Consider the following 16,385-nt stretch of genomic DNA (forward strand, 5'->3'; position numbering starts at 1 on the left):
TTTGTAAAAGCAAGTTGTTACCATGAATGTTGGCCCACAACAAGTGACTTCCTTGTTGGCATTGTGTCTTCTAGCCTTGCTGTGCACCCAGACAAAATCAGGATTGCAACTGGACAGCTAGCTGGAGTGGATAAAGATGGAAGAGTAAGCTTTTAAAGAAATCCTGCCTCAATAGCTGGTTTGTGTTTATGGGAATCAGGAAGGCCTTGTGGAGTGTCTGCTTTTCACTTCTGCTCACCTCTGGTGCATAATTCATGCATAATCTTGCGTTGTGCATTGACGTATTTCCCGCAGAAGGCCTGCGGGGCTCTTGAAACATTTATTTTAGCCAGGCTTCCTATCCCTCTTCTCTCCCCTTCCCAAAGTGGAGGGAGGGGAGCAACTCTTACTGGAACTGTGCTCTCACGGCTTCAAGGAAAAGGAAACGTGACCTTGTGCCTTAGTCAAAAGACCCAAGGGCTTTGGCAAAAAGCACGGCAGGAGCACACAGTAAAGCCACTCATAAACAGTCCTGTGCACTTAAAGCACTGTCATCTCTGCAAAGTATATATAGATGGACGACTTGGCTGTTGGGAGGAGGAGACACTTTGACCGAGGTCGCATTTTGACTAATTCACTCCAAAGAAATGAAGTTACACCAGCTGATAGTTGACCTAATCTTCATTGCAGAGCCTGTTGCATCAGTCATTTTTGCTAGTTTCATGATTTATTAGCTTTTTTGCGTCTGTTATCACGAATCCCTCAGGGGAGGCTTTTTTGGGAGGGGGAGTGAACCCTGTGATGTGAACAGATTTCAGCTTGTTCAACTCTAGATCCCACCCATTGCAAATATTGTTTTACCAAATACCTGGTTAGTTGCTATTCAGACTGGTGTTTCAATGCACTTTCCCCCTCTCGTGACAAGGTCTTTGCAAGTAAGTGCTTAAGGCTGAAATCCTATACCTACTTGCCTGGGAGCAAGCAACATTGGAACTTGCCTTAAAGCAAACGTATAAGATTATACAGTACTGTAAATCCTGTTTCTGAAGGTTGATCTGAAAAGCAGCATGCTCAATTACCCATATTGTTGCAAGGTCTTCATTTCTCAGTAACTGGTGTTCACCTCAACCAAAAGATTAAACTGCTCAATGTAAGGCTAGTTTTGCATGCCTCTGTTTCCAGCTCCTTGCAGTAACCATTTCTATGAAATTGTTTTCATTTTCAGTCTTTGCCTCCCCATGTTAGAGTATGGGATTCGGTGAGTGTGGGGACTCTGCAAGTCATCGGCCTTGGGACTTTCGAGCGTGGAGTAGGATGCCTGGATTTTTCAAAAGCGGTAAGAAGGGAAATGAATTTTTTAACAAACAAAACAAAAAAACGTTACTGGATTTTACAACATCACCCCTTCCCTCTGAATCAAACCAGAGTCATGTAAGATACAGGCATATATAGTACACAACATCGCCTTTTTAAAGAACCAGCTACTATATGCAAGGTTGTGTGAAACACCTGTGGATTTGTATGTACCGTATTTTGCTAGTTAAGCAACAAAACTTGATTTGTATACACTACTTTTGGTGGGCATTGCTTTGGGTTCACACAGGGATTTTTTAGACTGGAATCCATCCAATCGCAATTTCTTAGAGCCATCCTCAGGATCCCCCCTTCTGTAGCGGGTGCGGTCATGCGATTAGAGGCTGGCTGCCAAGCTTTTCGGTACGTGGCCCTGAAAGTGAAGCTATGGCTATGGCTTAAGCTATGCTTTAAACCTGTGGGTTTGGCCCCCTTGATATTGAGGGATGATTTTCAATCATCCTGGGAAAGGGAGGTCTTAGATGAAGTACAGACTTGCGGACTGTCACATCTTGGAGTCTATGACATACAGTCAAGCTAGAGCCGTGATTGCTCAGAGATTGGGTTTGTAAAACTGCATTCAGTGGGCAGATAAAGGAAGTAGGAGAGTCTGCCTCATCCATACTGCTAATCAGTTCTATTTCCACTATGGAAGAATATGCTTCATATCGTGTGCAGAGTGCATGAAGCTATTGCGTGGTTTCCAACTCGGTCCTGTCCAATCGCAGCCATCCTCAGAGGCAGCTTCTATGCATTCTTCTTGTTGTTTGCTTGTTTGCTAGTTAACTGCACCAGGGCATTGTAGCTTTGAACAAAAAAAGCTTTGTCCTAAGGCTATTGTCAGCCTAGCAGTTCGAACCAATCCTCCCACAGCAGCATGGTGCGCTGGATCAACATATGACATGCAGAAAGTACAGTGGCATGGGAGTTGTGGTGCTTCAGCTCAGGGATGGGAAGCCCATGGGCCTTCCAGGTGTTACTGTATTCCAGGTCCTGCCAGTGACCATTGGCAGTGCCTGGTTAGGGCTGGTTGGAGTTGGCATGCGACAGCATCGAGAGGACCATGGGTTTCCCCAACCCTGCTTTAGTTCTCAAGCAGCCAGATCCTATGGAAATCTCCTCCATCAATTAAGTGTTCTGACAGTAAGTCTATGCTGTGACATTGTATCTCCCCTAATTGTGAAAAATAATGAAAAACCAGAATAAGTCGCCTAACATGCAACTTAAGAGTGTTGAGAACTGTGGGGGATGGGTGTGTACATTCTACTAAAATGCGGCTCACTAGAGGATTGATAACTCTCCATGGTGCAACACAGGACAGATGACCGAACAGCAACACACAAAAGAACCCCACAAAGTCTGCAAGCAACGCCAGGAAATAGAAATGAAGGCAGCATTGTGTATTTGTTTCGACACCTGCTGAAAGATTTGTTTCTTGTAAGGAAGTTCAGGAAGGCTAAATTTTGGCAAGCTCTGATACAAAGGATTTGTTTTTCCCTCTGATGTTGGACTTGACCTAGAACAGGAAATAATGAAACCCTTGCTTTGCACTTCTGCCCTTTTCGAAAATAGCTTAGCCCTATCCATTTCTTTAAATAGCAACTGTCTAGTCTCAGTTCTTCAGCATTGGCTATATCAGTGTTTGTAGCATAAACATTTGTATTTCTACGTCTCTGGTGGGGTGGTGATAGCAGTGCATCCTACATTTGTCAAAATAGTGAGGTTTTGTAGAATAAGAAAACAAGTATGAGGTTTCCCAGGTCAAAGGCGACCTACCTGACTTTAATAATAGTTTTTTTATCTAACTTAGTACCAATGGTACGTGTGCATATGTTACATCTTGGGCACATTTAATGTATACCACTGCTCTGGTGTGCTAAGACTGCACACGTAGCAACTTGAGAGTCTAGCAGAAAGTTTAAGCTGGCCTTATGGAATGCCACTTGTGGGCGATTTCCTTCCACGTTCAGAGTCATTTACAGACTGAGCATGTAACCCAAGCCATGCTGTTGTTGCACCTGGTTTGTGTGTGAATCTGCACTTGAAAGTTAGTAAAATGTCATTGTAAATATTGAACGCTAGGTATTAATAACCTCAAATAATCATCAAAGTAATAGGGAAATGGATTTGTTTTATCTGCTTTAACAGCATACATCACATTGGCCTGGTTCTTATGACTTGGTAGGCCAAACTGTGGCTTACCAAGACCGGCAAATGTGTGACTCTTGGAGTGACGTTGCAGCCATTTTGTTCCTCCTCAGCCCTTTTTACTGCTGCACCATAAGGCAATATTTGGCTCATCGTGTCATCTGAACTGGGATTTGTGGTTAAGCTCTTTCCTCACTAACCACAAGCTGTAGCCAAGGTCTAGGAAGGAGCAATTGCAAGGTCTTCCCCACTGTCTTGATAAACCATAGTTTGACGTTAGGCCTTTTGAGTACTATCTGACTTGTAGCTTAGCCTACATCTAATGATGACATGCTTTGCTAATTTCTTCTCTTAAGGACTCAGGTATACATTTGTGTGTGATTGATGATTCTAACGAACACATGCTGACTGTCTGGGATTGGCAGAAGAGATCAAAAGTAGCCGAGATTAAGGTAATTAGTAGAATTCATATATCCGATATCCTGTACCTATATGTACAGAATCATTACACATCTACACATGCTGTGAACTGTAGTAAATGTTTGTTATTTGAGACGGCAGCTTCTTCAATGTTTGATATGGAGAAATGCGAATGGAAAACTTAGAAGCCCATGTAAGTCAGATAATCACAGAAAGACTATTTTACAGTGTCATAGGGCAAAATATTTGCAAAAGTTCAGCATATATGATGGTTCTTTTTATTTATTTGGCGCTTTTACAAAGCCGTACGTGGTTTCTGACACAGAAGTTATCTTTATGAAGGATCTTTCATTGCATGTGTCGAGAACCTAACGTCATTTTTTCAATCCCCCGCCCCATTCCTCACATCTGCAAACTGAAAAGAGGTTAGTGTGTAGGTGGGATTGAACTCTAGTTCTCTTCTGCTTTCAGCCCCTTATTATTAGCAGTGGTAAATGAATGTATTCCAGATAACAAGGGCTTGGATCCTATGATAAATTAACTGAAGGAAGTTCACGATGGAAGGTTTTCCATTTTTCCCTTCCCTCTTTGGTGAAAAAGCTTCTTTTCAAAGTGGGAAGCCCTACTTAAAAATGTGGGGCAGAGTCCAGGAGCAAAGGTGGAATACATTCAAAGCAGCCATATGCAGGGGACAGTTTCTTGGAGAACCCCAGGTAGCAAGAATGAACTGCTATTAATAAATATACTCATTTGCATGCCCATTATGTGGTATTTGTTTCCATAACGGTGAATTGTATCCACTTATTTGCGTAAGCAGGAATGTTAACCGTGGTAACTGCCTTTTGTTGTTTCAACAGACTACAAATGAAGTTGTTCTTGCAGTAGCATTCCATCCAACTGACAAAGACACAATAATAACATCCGGCAAATCCCATATTTTTTTCTGGACTTGGAATGGCAATTCTTTGACAAGGAAGCAAGGGATTTTTGGGGTAAGCATCTTTCCTTCCTCTCTGGGCAAGCTTCCTTCCTTGGTAGCCAAGATCATCTGAATTTATCAGACTGATGATCCTTAGATAACTGTGGTGGAGAATAGTTACAGGTAGGTAGCCGTGTTGGTCTGAGTCGAAACAAAATAAAAAAATTCCTTCAGTAGCACCTTAAAGACCAACTAAGTTTTTATTTTGGTATGAGCTTTCGTGTGCATGCACACTTCTTCAGATACACTGAAGTGTGCATGCACACGAAAGCTCATACCAAAATAAAAACTTAGTTGGTCTTTAAGGTGCTACTGAAGGAATTTTTTTTATTTTGTGGTGGAGAAGAAAAAGGACTGTTCTCCCTAATAGGTCCCATATCTCATATATTGAGTGACTACACAGAGACATGCATTTAACTACTTCCAATGTAAAGCCTCGAGAGAGTGATTTTGGGCAGGGGATACAGAGTCACTTAGCCTTGTCCTTGTGAGCCATATTCCCACTCATAATCATTTCTCCACCTCGTGCAATAACAGGGTGGAGCTCTCTAGGCCTTGGCAGGGGGTTGCTTGGCAGGGGGTTGGACTGGATGGCCCTTGTGGTCTCTTCCAACTCTATGATTATATGATCTAGCCCAGCCATCAGCTTGACATAGGGAATCCAGAAAAAGAGTGTAGCCCCCTCAGGTAGCTGTCCTCCTTCCATTTGAAGACCTGTAGGTAAGGAGAGCTTGCCACCCTTCTAGGTAATGGTTTCTGTTGTTGAACTGCTCTTGCTGTTGATAGGTTTTTCGTAATATTCAACTAAGTCTTCCTTCCTGTGATATCAAGCATGTTAGATATAGTCCTGCCTTCTGAGGCAACGGAAATCAAGTCTTTGTCTTCTTCTACGTGGCAGCCTTTTATTTATTTGAAGAGCACTATCATGTCCCTGGTCAGTATTCCTTCCTCCAGGCTAAATATACCCAATTCCATCCATCTTGTTGGACTTCTTTCCCATACTCAGCTGAACATCTGTGCTGCCCTCTTCAAAACCTTATCTGGTTTCTCTAGCACCTCTATTCTCCTCATCCCTGTGGAGTTCTAAATGCATGTTCAGTCTCCAAGATACAGGTCTTGAACTCCACAGAGTGGGGTGGGGTGAAAGCAGAAAACGGCAGAGACCAGCCTAACCATCTTGTCCTGCTGCTGCTCTACTCAAGCGCTGTGGCATAATGAATGGCAGCCATCCCCCACATTTCCCAAAGCAATGGTTGAGATGGAGAGAGTGCTACCATGTTTGAAGCAGCCCGTGGAAATGTTTTGGGAACGGGATGTTTCAGATTGTGCCCGTTTTGCTTTTGTATGCCTGCCTTGCACATTGTACTTTTTAAAAAAATGCATTTTGTTGTTCCCTTTTTTCTTTAGAAATACGAAAAACCCAAATTTGTTCAGTGCTTAGCATTTTTAGGAAATGGAGATGTTCTCACTGGAGACTCAGGTGGGATAATGCTTATATGGAGCAAAACTACTGTAGAAGCCACTCCTGGGAAAGGATCGAAAGGTATGGCAATTTGTTGAACTGGCTTATGTATATAGGGGCAGATAGGTTTAAAAATTCATAAAATGCAAGGAATTACAAAGGTGGTCGAAGGAATTTTCAGGTGCATGCAGGTTTCATACATCTTCAGCCTGTTGTGTCCGTCCATGAAATAACGCCAGATGGCTCTTAGTGAACTGCCCTCCAGCAAACTTTCTTTCCATTTTGACACACTGGAGCAGTAGTGTAAGGGGGAGGGCTTACAGAGAACAGCCCCCCCCCTCATCCGAAGCAGCTCGTCTCCCAGCAGTCATGAGAGCGAAGGGTCTGATGGAGGGAGTCAGGAAACGGAAAGGGAGTGCCAGGGCTCTGGCAACATCCAAGAGCCCCTGCTCCATAGGCAGGGAGCGAGGGAGGGGGAAAGAGAGGACAGGAATCAGTCAGACCGGAGACCCTCCCCCCCCCATGCCGGAATTGAGGAGGAGGAGGAAAGGGAGGCGCTTCTCAGTTCCGAGGCTTTTATGTGCAGGAATCTGCAGGAATCTGACTCGAGCAAGTAGACATGAAACCAGCAGTTCGTTACACTGTAAATAATGTGCACTAATAAAAGCTTCTGAAAGACAAGCATGTGGAAGGTTGTTACTCAAGAGTAGTCACATCAACCCTGACAAGTAGCATAGTGATTTTTTTAAAAACCATGCTTTCATATTGCAGGCCAACCATATAATTTTCTCCCAGGCTGCTCCAAAATCAGCCAGCGCTTAAGTTTCCCGTTCATGCTTTTCATCAAGAATTTCTAAACCAGGTTAAAAACCACAATTTTTACCTGTATACTTCAGAAGAGACTTGAATTCAGGATGGGCAAAATGAAGCTACTTCTTCATATGGCATGTGCTTGTTGGAAGTCGCTGCTGCAGTATGTGGGGGCAAGCCATTGGTTTAGACGAGATTAGACAAATTCATGGAGAATAGGCCTGTCAGTGGCTATTTGCTACCTCCAGCGGTTTCAGGGACACCATGGCACTGAATGCCAGTTGCTGGGGAGCAGAAGAGGGAGAGAACAATTGCCTTCCATCTCTTGCTTGTGGGCTTCCCAGAGGCATCTAGCTTTTACACTGTGAGAACTGAGATTCTAGACTACCTTGGTTTACGAACTTAATCCGTTCCGAAAGTCCATTCTTAAACCAAAGCGTTCTTAAACCAAGGCATGCTTTCCCATAGCAGCGCGGGACTCAATTTACAAATGGAACACACTCAACAGGAAGCGAAACATGTTCTTATTCCAAGGCAAAGTTCACAAACCAAAAACACCTACTTCTGGGTTTGCAGCGTTCTTCATCCAAGTTGTTCATAAACTAAGCTGTTCTTAAAGGTACCACTGTATATGGATCCTTCGGCTTACCTAGCCGGACCCATCTGAAATATCAGCATATTATGCACTTGGTCCTCTTTCCTTAGGGACTCAAACAGATGCATGTGGCTTCCTGCGCTATCATATGGGCTATGAGATTGTCAAGAATCGCTTCTGCAGTTGCTCAGTGCTTAGAATGAGGCACACTAAGAAATATGCATGAGCAATGCAAAACCTCTTAACTGTGGATGTGTAATGTATCACATTGGAGAATATATCTTAACATAATGCAGTTTTATATAGCAGTATTTGGTCTTTAATATTGACACACGCATGAAAGGAACACATAAAAAAATGTAATGTATCAGATACTCGCATTAGAGCTTGCTCCAATTTTAATGTTCTGCCTTTCAAGTTAAGCAAGCTTTGTAGGCCAGCGTTTTGTTTCAATTTAAATTTTTAAAGAAGAATTACTATTTGCAACCAGCCATATGCAGGTCTGGCATTGCTGAGCCCTAAGGTAGCTCTTAAATCCAAGGATAATTGTTTTTTTTGGCAGCTAATTAAAATGCTGGGGCTTAAATGGGCATGCCAGAAAACACATACTGTCAGAACAGGACGTTTTAACTGCAAATATATATATTTTCAGCAAATTTTCTTTCTGAAGAAAAGAATAAAATAAAAATTTAATTATAAAACGGATCGTACATTTAATATCATAATAACCCTCCTAAAGCGAATGTCTCTTTGCTATAGTTGTCATAGCAAATGTTCCATAATGAAAAGTTGCATGTATTAATTATTTAAATGGTTCCAAGATTTTGTTGAGTTGGGCTTTTTATGGCTGATGTGTGCTGTTGAATTTATCATGACTTTAATAGAGTTTTAGGTCTGTGTGTGTGTCTCTGTGCATACATCTAGAAATGAAGCAAACTGCTCCCTAGGGGTGGCCTGCTCAGTAAAGTTGGCATCTTTTACTTTCACTTGGGTTTTATGGAGAGCTTTGAAGCTAGGCACACATTTGTTATATATACATTTTATCCTAGAACAGATGGTAGTTCACACCTAATGGCATCTGCCCTTTAAAAATTAATCTTGAAGATTAGCAAAAAAAAAACCCAAACACCTTTGCAGTAGCAGCCAGATGAACTAATGTTATTTGGTTAGGTTTTCTAATTAAATATTTGGGCACATTGTTGCGTGCAAAGCCTTCACACCAGTAATCCAATTCACACCTGAGCTGCACTAAATGCAGGTTTTATAGAGGTTTTTTAAACATTTGTTTCTGATTTCATCCTGCAGTGTTTATGTAGAAAATTACAAACCCTAACATTCCCAACTTTTACTAAAGCCACCCTAGAGATCCATGGCCCCCACAACACACACACACTCCTCTCGCAGACACACCTCTCATCTTTTAAAATTTGGGCAGATAGCTTCTTGTCATGAGAGCTATATGACGCCTCGAAGCTCAGAAGCGTCCCGTACTCCCTCCAAGCACCTGGCGTTCAGTATCCTACTGCCTCTGAGCCTAGAGGTTCTATATTATCTATCAAAGTTAAAAAGACATCAGATCATTTTTTAAAAGCATATCTATAGCTTTATTTGAACCATGATCCACCAAGGCAGTTTTAGTTCCAGAAGTAGTTTTCTTTTCTTCTTTGCTGCCCCAGAAGAAAGGACTAGAATCTTAATGGACTTGAGTTAACAGCAGAGCAATTTTGGGTTGAACAATAGAAGAAGCTTCTTACCGGAGCGATTTGACAATGGGACCAGTTATCCAGAGGCGTTTTGGGCTCTTATTCGCCGCTGCTCTTCCAGCAGATGCTTGCCAACCATTGCTTGGGGGGAAAGGAATGCTCTTAGCTCTGGACGTCCTACCTCAAGCAGGTGGTTGAACTAAATGGCCTACAAGGCGTTCTCCAGTTCTTTATGATTCCGTGGCCCAGTTCAGATCATCACGTTAGCAAGCCAAGATAAGCCTATGCCTGCACATGCAGCCATTTCCCTCCCCGCCCTTGTCGGCACACCACAGTTAAACTTACAAGCCTATAGTCTCTTGTTCCACCCAAACCAGGAGTGTGGTTTAAGATTCCAGCTTGTCCCAAACCTGGAAAACCCTAGTTTCCCAGTTCAGATGCAATGGGAAATCATAGCTAACTGATGGTTTCCTAACTTACTGCTGAGAAAGGAGGGTGGAAGGGGGCAGCGCAAGCGTGGAGTGTGCAGGCGGAAGGTTTGTGCATACCATAGCTTCCTAAGCTGAGACATGGTCATCCAAACTGACTTCGTGCTTTTCCTATAATATTCAGAGAGGACTTTAGTCACTACAGAATGGCAGTGGGAGGCCTCTGCCAGTCTAGGATCTAGGGCAAAAGATTCCACAGCATAGTTAGATTGCAAATTCAGGCAGGCTTGAACCCCCAGAGAATCTCTGTTAGGAAATTGACCACCAAGTTCCCAACAGGAACGATCATGAAGCCATTGGAAGCTACTTTGTAAGCACTTTTAAGTTGCAGTTTTGGCAGGCTAGAAAATCAGGGTGTTGTTGAAACCATCTACGTAGGAAAAAAATACCTACCCACCCACCCACACTCAAAAAAGTGTCTGTCTTTAATGTAATATTTTCATTTTTCTGATTATTCTTCTTCTGTGTAAGCTGGCAAAGCCATTATAGCGACTTAGTACTCTTTTCTCTTGTGACCACAGGTGTGTATCAGATCAGTCGGCAAATCAAAGCTCACAATGGCAGCGTGTTCACCCTCTGCCAAATGAGGAACGGGATGCTGCTCACTGGAGGTGGGAAGGACAGAAAAATAATTCTGTGGGATCATGACTTGAACCCTGAAAGGGAAATAGAGGTAGGCATATTACGGTCACCAAAGAAATGGAAGCACATAGCAATTGTGGTACTGCTGTTGCTCTTCTTGTTATTGCTGTGCAACTTCATTTACTTACACCCTCCCAATTGATTTTGTTATTAATGTTTTTACCTCACCATTCCTCTGATGAGCTTAGGACAGTATGCAAGATTCTCTCCCCCCCCCTCCGTTTTTATCTACACAACAACCCTGCGAGATTGGCTGAGTCTGCAGTCACCTAGTGAGCTTTATGAGTTGGTAGGGAACACAAGCCCCTTGAGCCTATTCTGCCCACATGTGGCTATTTGCCTTCTGTCATATTCATACAACTTTGCCTCCTAACGTCAAGCCCACTTTCCACATTTGCCGTGGTAGACTCTCGCCAACACACGTCTGTACCACAATATGTTTCTTGGGGCTCAATCCAGTGGGAAGTGTTCCTTGGTAAGCCCCATTGAATCGGGGTTGTGTAAAATGATGTCTGTGCAGCTCTGCTCCATCTTACTGAGCACCATGCTGCTGATTAATTCTGCCCTTGGTTTTATCTGTGAAGCAAGTCCAGTGCCATTCCCAGTTTACAAATGGGGAAACATGACAGATGCATCGCAGCTTGTCTTGAAATCCACAGGTGATCAGCAACTTGAACCCAGAATTGCCGAGTCCCACTCCAGCACGCCCCTCACCTGGCCTTGGCAGCTCCCAGTAAAAAAGCAAAATGACATTTTAATCTCTATTTAGCAAATAATACAGGGTTATTGTATTGCGGTGATGAATTCACAGCCTCTGGGGGTGTTAAAGTACCTGTTGGGTAAGGGAAACAGCTTCAAAAGAGTCATTTTAGAAAGATAATTAATAAAATCAACAAGTTTGATGCCATCTGGATATAAATCACCATTTAACTTGGTAAACAGCAATTTGAGTGATGTAGATTGTTATCTCTCCTAATCCTATTCCCTTTGTTAACGTGCCATGTTCTCTGTATACAGCTGTTATTTGATGCTGAAAAATCCTGCCAGTTCTTCTGGGAATAATATAGTAGTTAGATAAACATCTTTGCATTTTCTTTAGTTTGAGGTCCCCCTGTCCCCATCCCCCCGTTTTAGTTCTTCTTATAGTGCTACTTGGCATTAGACAGGCAAGCAGATTGAACCTTTTAAAATAGAAAATGTAAGGAAGCAGCCAGCAGATGTTAAGATTCTTTATCACTCCAAAAGCTTGTTCCTCACGTGTTGAGAGATGTCTTTAACATACTTGCATGAGAAGCCTTCGTTCTACTGAGACTACTTAAAACGGTGTGCAGCGAAGAATTCAGTATAGCAGGTTCTTCCTTGTTTTTATCCATTCTGAAGTCTTCTTCGATGCTTGTGTTTCTGAAATCAGATAGCAGTGCAATACAACTCCTTAATGGTGTGTTCTAAGTATCATCCTGATTGCTCCTTTTACGTGGCCTTTACAAACATAGTTGCCAGAAGCGTCTTGCCAGATGAGGTGGAGCCACTATGCTAGCTTCCTGGCAGGTCAGTTTCATACCAGGAGGGGCAAGGAAGTGGAGGGGTCAGTGTGGTGTAAATGCACAGCAGGAAGATCAAGTTGGCTCCGCTGTTGCATTTGCATCGCACCAACATCCCTTCCCATCCTGCTCGCCCCTCCTTTGCTTGCCAGGAAACTAGCGCTGCAGCTGCGCCCAACCCAGCAGAGCACTTCTAAATGCTGCTGTCATCAGCACCAAGGAAGCATTTTATTGATGCTTCAATAATCCAGGCTGCTCCTGTTGATGAGTAGGGATAGAGTCTGCCTTCATTTGAGCAGCTCTGTTTGAGGCGAGAACAATTCACCCTTTAAGCAGACCCATTTTTCAAACAGGATCTCGCACTCCTGTCTCTGGGCACTCTACCTTCCCTGCCAATCCCTCCTCAAGTCCAGAAAAAGCCTTGCGTTGGAGAAGTGGGAGGATGAGTTGGCAGCAGAGGGTCTAATCAGCAGGGATGTCCCTCAAATCTAACCACTGGCCTGTTAGGCAAATATTGATAGCTGTCCTTTATTCCACTCCATTCAATGTGTTCTTTACAAGTATTGTAGTGTATGTCAGGAGCGGAGCACTAGATTTAAAATAGTTCGGTGCCGATTTAGACCCGTTTCCAAATTCCTCCTCAGCTGTGATATACACTGCATGTGCTTCAAGACGCTATTGTTTTTAGAAATCATAACTCTTGTGCTCCGAGGACTAAAATAATTGAGCTTATGGGAAATCTGTTCTATTAGGTTCCTGATCAATATGGGACAATCAGAGCTGTAGCAGAAGGCAAAGGTGACCAATTTCTACTTGGCACTTCGCGGAATTTCATTTTGCGGGGAACATTTAACGACGGTTTCCAAGTGGAAGTACAGGTGAGTTCACTTCGCCCCCTGTCCCACCCACCCGCTACTTCAGCTGCGCCATTGAAGATTTAACCGGTTTGGTACAGGTTATAGATATCTGCCCAGTAATTCAGGTTTGCTTTGCTTACTTTATAGGGGCACACAGATGAGCTCTGGGGCCTGGCGACACATCCCTTTAAAGATCTCTTCTTAACGTGTGCTCAAGATGGGCAAGTTTGTATGTGGAACTCAGCGGACCACACGCTTGAATGGACCAGGTTGGTGGAGGTATGCGAGCTTCTTTTTCTGAAGTTGTCAACTTCCTTGCCTACTCAAGTAGAGCTTCCTCTTAGGGGTGGAGCCGGCCTGTTCTACTGCATCTCATAACAAGCAATGGCAATGCCTTTGCAGTGCCAGGGGGCATAGCTCAGAAGTAGAGCACATGTGCTTTGTCATTGGGCCTTGTTGGTGTGGAGAGGGGTTGGCAGTGTTTTTGCATGCATGTTATTAAGAACAATAGAAAAGGGTGGCATTAATATAGTCTGGTTAGTGGTCATCTGAACATGTAACCTCAGGATTGTAGACATAGACCTATTGGACAGAACAAACTTGATGTCATTAGTTTCATTGGGTCTGCTCTGGGTACAGGTTAGTTGAATGCAAACCTAAGTTTCTTCTTCATTTTTGCATTTACTTACAGTTCCCCGTCATTGAAGCTAGTAAGCTTGGTATATTCCTTGCATTGCACACATATACTGTGCTTTAGTAATCAGGGACAGTGAAGATGCTCTTGCATTGTCCCCTTTAAGATTAGGCACGAGGTAGGGGACGATTAAGATTTCTAGCCCTCTAGATGTTGCTGAACTACAGCTGCTACCATCCCTGACCACGCTGGCTGAGCTGATGGGTTGATACCCAACAACAGATGGAGGACTATAGGTTCCCCATCCCCAAACTATATTCTTCTCTTGAATCTCTTATCATGGAGAGTTGGAGTACAGTTCTTTCCATATCATCAGGGTACCTGAGTGACTAATTTCTTCGGAAATGTTATTTTTTGTGGGAAAGAGTTAATTAATTCAAATCTTGCTGCAAGGAAAATAAATATTGCAGCAATCACTGACCATCTTGCTTCATAAGTTAGAACTGTGGTGCTTGCTCCATTTTCCTCTTTTTTCAGTCCAGGTGAGGCAGTTTGGCATATTATGTTGTTTTTGTGTGAATGTTATCTAGGTTTCAGCCTAAATCGTAAGACCAAAATGTGTCTTTCAGGAACCAGGACATTGTGCTGACTTCCATCCAAGTGGAACAGTGGTAGCGATAGGAACACACTCGGGAAGGTAAGGACTTTTGTGTCTCTGCTCAAGCGAAGCAAATGCAATTATTATATCTCAGGATATTGTTCTGGCGATTTGTTTGTTTCACCCCAATGTCTTCTCCTTTCCCTACATATCAGGCAAGTAACCTCCTCTGGGGAGGTTGGGGGGGGGGGAACAGAACATAAAAATATAATGGTGACACATTAACCAACACATATATATATATTTACGGTATATATATTTGAAGCCAATGGGATTTATCATTACACAAGCAAAACAAAGCTGACCTACTCCAGCTAGAGATCTTGTATATTCATATTTTCATGCTTTGTTTTTTCATGGTAGTAAAATGCAAACGTCTTTTGGAATAATAAGGAAAACTCCTTAGATCAGATGTTCTCCCCAATAAGAGGAGAACTCAATTTTTCATACTCAATTTTGCTGAAACATAAGAAAATTTTGTCTTCTCTGTAGGCTGGAGGAACTGAATACATACTTGGGAGGGGGTAGGAAGAGCTGTATTGTGATGATCAGCACAGTGATATGTGACAATGCAATCACATTCAAATTTTGTCAAGAGGGAGCCAATGAACCTTGCAAAAAAACAACACCACCTACATATGTTGTCTTTTTACCCTGATTCAGCCCTCCAGGCATTTATCATGCTTGCTCTGCATTCAAACTGCCAAACATCCATCAACTGTTTAACAATTGAGTCATCAATTCTACAAGGCCAAGCACAAAAGATTTTTTTCCCAGAGACCTGTGATTTCGTTATTGCTTGGAGAATTATGGAGTGGTTTTTCCCCCCTTCATTTTCTTCTACCAATCAAAAGTATTAATGTTTAGTTTGCAGCCAAGCCCAACATTTCACAGCCTGCTACAACTTTACTGGGCTAGTTTACCATCTGCTCGCTGCCTACGTTTTCACTTGGAAATGAGAGATCCTCGAGGAATGTATATTTTCCCCAAAGCGAAACCCAGCTGTAGTAATAAAAAGCTCCAACGGAGCTTTGCATGTGAACTGCTGGATTTTCATATACAGGAAATTCATTTCACGGAGTCGTGGACTGTATAAGCAGACACCTTCCATGCATGTATCAAGTGAATGAAAGGGCAGCAGTCTTCATTAAAAGCAGGAGCTTTGGGGCATACATTGTCTCGAATGTGGATGGTGCCAGACATGTAGCCCAAGTTTTGTAAGTTTTAACAGGGCTGACCAGGGGTCTAAGGGATTGCTGGTTTTCTTTTTAAATTAATCTCATTGGGTTAATCTCTTATCCTTCTATCCCACCCAGTTCTTTAAAAGGTTCATGACAGCACACACCATTCATAAAAAATAGTTTGCAAACAATACTGCCTCAAGTGAACTTGTCTTAACACCCAAATTCGGCTCTCTGCTTGCTTATTACCGGAAAACGTAGCTGCTTCTTTCAGTGTCTTGATTAAAATTAATTATCTGGCAGCTAAGATCGTGGGAGCTATGCTAGAAATTGCACCCATATAACTAGTTAATACTCTGTGCTATCCTAGGAGTAACATCAAGAGCACAATAGCGGTGTAAGCAAAAAAGAAAGCACTCCATACATCAATGCAACACACCCACAGAATCCCTGGCAACTTCATCTGTGCCCAACAGCCAGGTTCATGTTAATGCTCCTCCATTAGCTATGCCTGTGAATGGAAGGCACTAATCAACATGCTGCATTGATGGGAGCAACATACTCAGTCAATATCCTCTCTAGCGAGCAACAAAACACAAACTGAATCATGTGTTTGGGGTAAAGATCACGGACGTGCTCCCATGCCTGTGCAAACGCACATGTGAACCCTTAAATCTTGCATATGTGTCCACGGGAGTGAACCAGACAGAGGTTATGGTAATGGGCATGGTTACTTCAGAAACACCAGTTATTTCCTCGCTTACTTTGGTGAATTGGCAAGGACCAACAGGGGCCAATAGAAATGAATGCAAAATCTTTATTTGCACAAAGTGACAGTAAAATGGCAAGCTTGGGGTGGTAGTACAGAAATATAAAATAGTGGGACGGGTTGTTGTTGTTGTTTAGTCGTTTAGTCGTGTCCGACTCTTCGTGAC

The 16,385-nt window shown here is 42.8% G+C and overlaps 1 protein-coding gene across 5 annotated transcripts in view; it reads left to right on the forward strand.

Moving 5' to 3' along the window:
• EML4 (EMAP like 4) overlaps positions 1-16,385 on the forward strand; it is a 162,683-nt gene that overhangs the window by 129,585 nt on the left and 16,713 nt on the right. For all 5 annotated transcript variants that reach the window (XM_035111226.2, XM_035111227.2, XM_035111223.2 and 2 more), the window contains 9 exons: positions 75-144; positions 1,205-1,315; positions 3,837-3,932; positions 4,758-4,892; positions 6,287-6,422; positions 10,459-10,610; positions 12,873-12,998; positions 13,125-13,256; positions 14,241-14,308. In XM_035111226.2, the coding sequence (XP_034967117.2) occupies positions 75-144; positions 1,205-1,315; positions 3,837-3,932; positions 4,758-4,892; positions 6,287-6,422; positions 10,459-10,610; positions 12,873-12,998; positions 13,125-13,256; positions 14,241-14,308 (1,026 nt within the window). The remainder of the gene's footprint in view (positions 1-74; positions 145-1,204; positions 1,316-3,836; positions 3,933-4,757; positions 4,893-6,286; positions 6,423-10,458; positions 10,611-12,872; positions 12,999-13,124; positions 13,257-14,240; positions 14,309-16,385) is intronic.

Source organism: Zootoca vivipara, chromosome 3, assembly GCF_963506605.1.
Source record: "Zootoca vivipara chromosome 3, rZooViv1.1, whole genome shotgun sequence".
Lineage (NCBI taxonomy): Eukaryota > Metazoa > Chordata > Lepidosauria > Squamata > Lacertidae > Zootoca > Zootoca vivipara.